This window comes from Gobius niger (genome assembly GCF_951799975.1).
Source record: "Gobius niger genome assembly, chromosome: 18".
In the NCBI taxonomy this organism is placed as follows: Eukaryota; Metazoa; Chordata; class Actinopteri; order Gobiiformes; family Gobiidae; genus Gobius; species Gobius niger.
Window position 1 is genome coordinate 12517843 of NC_136869.1, and position 4352 is coordinate 12522194.

Here is a 4352-nt window from a genome sequence, read left to right on the forward strand (position 1 = left end):
AAAAGTTCTTGAGCAGTGTGGGTTTAATTTGCATTAGAAACTTTTTAGACACAAAAGCAGATAAATAGGAGCACATTTTATTCCAGTTAGCAGCAGAGCCTTTTCAAACAGTCCATTCAGACAAATACAAAGACACATGCACAATATAGGATAAGATACATATTCCATCTTGTTAAGTAAACTAATTCCCAGAGTAGATTATTAATCACGCCCAGTTTTCCAAACAGGACAATACTTTAAAAGGCAACCATATATTCCAATATGTTACAAACTACGATTATGCTGAATTGATGACTGTTCAATGGGCAAATACTTTTGTTAACATGGATTCCCGGAATGCCAATTTATCAGGTTGTATTGAAGTGCTAAGTGGGCGACAGAAATGGAAAAACGCGAAGGCAGGAATAGTGAAATTGCAAATAAAAAATGACTTGACCATATGCTGGGCGGCAGAAATGGCTTGAATTTTTAAGAGTTAGTGGTTCTTGCTCGTGTAGATCCGGTTCCTGAGCACAGCGACTGGCGGCAGGTGGTGTCGGACGCCCGGCACGTGCTGGATGTGATCGAACCATCGCGTCACATTCAAAAACTGCTCCCTCTCCTGGACGCTCAAGTCCACCTGGGGAGGAAGGACAAAGACGGTCACAAATACACTAAACACAGACTTTTTTAGTTGACGACAGGACACAGTAACACAGATTTAGTCAGTTTTGACGAATTGCCCACAATCAAGATCTTATAACAGAGCTAAATTGCCAAATCTAGTGGTCGCTTGTGTATTAGTGCTTTACTTAATTAGTACCAGCCACAACTTTAATCTAATTCTGGCATCAGTCAGTTTGATGTTGGCATTTTGTTTTTGGTGAACAACAGGGCAGCGAGTGTTTGAGGGCTGGGCCGTCTGACCTCTGCCCCCCGGAGGTTAAAAACGGCACTGATCACAAACCAAAGTGACGCTCCTCGCCTGGTGGCACAGGGCAGCCTCTCATCCCTGCCACATCCGCTGACAAACTGCAACATGTGATCTTCCCCCCTGTCCGTCTTCACAGATTCAGAGCTGACTTCTTCATCCTGGAAGGCGTAACGACTTTACTTGTCCCTGGTCGGATGCTCAAGATATCACTGTGTGCCACATCATTTTATTTCTCTGAGGACAAGTGAGAATGTGTTTATAAACCGTGCATTTATGGCCAAGTCGCACTAGGCGCCCTTTGGCCATATGACTGGTCTAATTGTGTGTGATGCGCTGTGACAAATTGCCTATTAAAGTTGTGGTTGAACTTAAGTAAGTACCGACAGAGGGAAAAAAATGGGCAAAGAGGTCGACTTAAACTCGTCCTGCTAAACAGACCAAATAAATTGAATAGAATAATATTATAATGGGGCTTTGTACTGTGAGAGATTAAACAAATAACAAACACAGGTGGAAGGATACTTACAATGAGTGAATGTGTCCCATAATACAAGATGATATCAGCTAAGGTGAACTGATTGCCAGCTAAGTAAACCTTGTCTTCTAGGTAGGCGTTTAATTCCTGCAAAACACAACAAGAGTGAGATGTTAAAACCATCAAAGAGAATAAAGATTATGTACAATTTCACATGAAAGCATGAGCCTAAACAGAGTGCTCGTGAATAAGCCAAACATATGTAGAGTGTATGTACTGAAAGGTATAGGGGCGTATATAAAGGTTGTGCTGTGCCTTGTCCAAGTGAATAATGTCAATAATATGTAATGTAACCTGGGGGGACATTATCTCTTCATGACTAGGGACTCAGCACAGATGCTGTTTGTTTATTTTTTATTATGTCTAAACTCTTGCTTTCACATTAAATGAAGCCGTCCTTAACTCGGGCAGCCTGCCACATATTTCTTTAACCCATGTCTGTGCAAAGTGGTGCACGGCTGGTCCCAGGGGAAGGGACCATCTTTAGCACTTGTACATTGTGTGAAGAACACTCCATGCACAGAGAGCTTCTTGGGGGCAAATGGAGTTATTGTGCAGCAACAGTGGGTGATGCCAAACAAGGCATGAAGACTGCAGACTTCCTACTTCAACAATCAGATCTTGCTTTGCCTACAGCTATGGAGCTGAAGCCCAGTCAAGCATCAGACAAGAGGCAGCTCTCCTTCTGGCTGCAGGCCCCACATGGAGCTCCAGAGTTGGACTTTCTCTACCGGCCCATGGCTGGGTGTGCACAACCACATGACGTAAAACACAAAAGCAAAGCCTGGATTTCCGTCACAAAGTTAAAACTGAAGATGGAGACTTTAAAACAAATGAAAATATCCACTTTCATAAAACAATGCAGTATGACAGCTTTGTGAGGCAGGTCTGGAACAGATGTCTCCTTATTTCATGTCACTTAACATCAGAAACAAGACATTTACTTCAAAAACAAAATGTCACCTTCAGATACATATCACTTTGAATGTTTTGTTTCCCGGGGTGAGAAAGTCACTGTTGACAGTTTTTATTCATAGATGCTTTAATGGGAGATGACTGGCGTGTTTAAAAGACAAGTGTTGAGGATGCCACTAAAGCAGTGGGACAGGACAGGGGGCCAGTGGGCACCGGAGCTGACCCGCTCAGGGCCACTTCCCTCTGTAAGTGGCACCATTAAAATATTTAAAAGGCCTGTCCAGAAAACATGCTGGTCCACAGCGTGAGGCCTCAGCCGTGCCACACAGGACTCCTGCTGTGAAGTGCACAAACACACACATCCCACTGACAGGACTCTGCCGAGAGGCGCCCGGCATCTGCGACCAGAGCCTGCCGATCCATTTCACGCTGACGAGTCAGGCACATTAAAGCTCTTTTCTCTGTCGTTTGTGGCCACATCACTGTAGGGCTGTACATCAGTCTGCTCCCATCTCTGCTGTCTTAACAAGCCCGACAAACACAGTAAAGTCTGGACAATAGGGAGGGAGGCAGACTTTGTGAATTTATCACGGTTATCTAAATCATATTTATTGTCCTTTTATATAAAATGACAAACTTAACACTTGAAGCGATATTGTTTGAATGTATCTGGCGCTCGAACAATATTATTTGTGTTTCAGACAAAGACGTTTGCTTTGTACGAGCTTCTAGTTCATACCTTTAGGATAGTCCTGACGTCTTCTTTGCTGCCTCCGTCCAGTTTAGTGACCCTGTATTCTAACCACTGCTGCACCACTGCCCTGTCCTCTGCACTGTTCCCCAGCAGCTCAGCATGTTTAGCCTCTTTCACCAGATGACAGGCTACAGTCACCAGTCCAACAAGAGGAGGACCATTGTTATTCTGTAACACAGGGACCTGAGGAGGCAAAACAGACATTTTATTAATGCGTCATAAGTGCTACACAGTTTGTTTTAAACTCTCTTGTATGAAAGTAATTATAAAACAGTTCTACTTGCACCATAGACAATGACTTGCACTTACATCATTTAATTTGCCACCTCCCTCTTGTGCAATTGACCAGATTTACTTTGTGGTAAACTCCACCCGAGGCAGCAGAGCGCATGCGCACACCGTGGTGCTACTATTTCTATTGTGCTGTGTTGGAGATAATCAAGCGACTGCTGTTACATCTTATTGATTTTAATACCAAACACAAAGGGCAGGGTTGCAGTGCTTCTCATAAACCCAACATGCAATAATAATAACCGATATGAAAAGACATTATGCCAAAACAGATCACCATTCAGCCCCAGCTACCATATTTGTCAGTATCACGCCATGCACAGCGGCTCTCATCTGTTTATCTTCCCATAAAATGAAGGCTCACACATTCCAAACAACAGCAGTATAAAATCACCTTTTTGTCCCCTTGTGTAGTGTATTTGTTGGGCTTTTTCAGTCCTAAATACTTCTCCAGCGACGATAGCTCCCGTATCGCCATGTTTCTGACTGTCTGAGGGAGTCGCAGCCGTAGCGTGACGTGATTGGATCGAACGCACAAACCCCGCCCACCTCAGGTTTGAGTGATGGGACTTTTGACGAATCAGAATCATCACTGCGTTGTGTCGTGACGTTGCATCAGTGGCAAAGTGAAATATTATTTTGTGATTTATTAAATTAACCTCTTAACCCCCGCATGAACCGAGCACAAAAAAGTGTCAAAAAGCAACAAAAAACGAAGAGGAAAACCCAACATAAAAGCGAGAAAAGAGCGACAAAAAGCAACAATAACACAATTAAAACGTGACAAAAAAGTGTAAAAAAACAAAAACAAAATAGCAGAGACAAAAACACAAGAAAGTGAAGAAAAAAGTGACAAAAAAGCAACAAAAAGTGTCAAAAAAAGCCAAAAAAGTGACAAAAATCCCAAAAAGTGAAGAAAAAAAGTGACAAAAACATGAAAAGTG

The 4352-nt window shown here is 42.9% G+C and overlaps 1 protein-coding gene across 1 annotated transcript; it reads right to left on the minus strand.

Annotated features, from left to right (window-relative positions):
- Positions 1-244: 244 nt before the first annotated feature.
- Positions 245-3929, minus strand: eef1e1 (eukaryotic translation elongation factor 1 epsilon 1). Its single transcript, XM_079576410.1, has 4 exons — positions 3803-3929; positions 3103-3300; positions 1440-1535; positions 245-619 (listed from the first exon to the last, which is right to left on the minus strand). Exons 1-4 carry the CDS (start codon positions 3884-3886, stop codon positions 476-478), a joined length of 522 nt encoding a protein of 173 aa, XP_079432536.1. The 5' UTR covers positions 3887-3929; the 3' UTR covers positions 245-475.
- Positions 3930-4352: the final 423 nt, after the last annotated feature.

Coding starts and splice junctions, on each gene's coding strand:
- eef1e1 (XM_079576410.1), bottom strand. CDS start 3,886: ATGGCGATACGGGAGCTATCGTCGCTGGAGAAGTATTTAGGACTGAAA. Junction 3,301..3,802: donor CTACACAAGGGGACAAAAAG/GTGATTTTATAC, acceptor TTGCCTCCTCAG/GTCCCTGTGTTACAGAATAA. Junction 620..1,439: donor ATGGGACACATTCACTCATT/GTAAGTATCCTT, acceptor CTTCCTCCCCAG/GTGGACTTGAGCGTCCAGGA.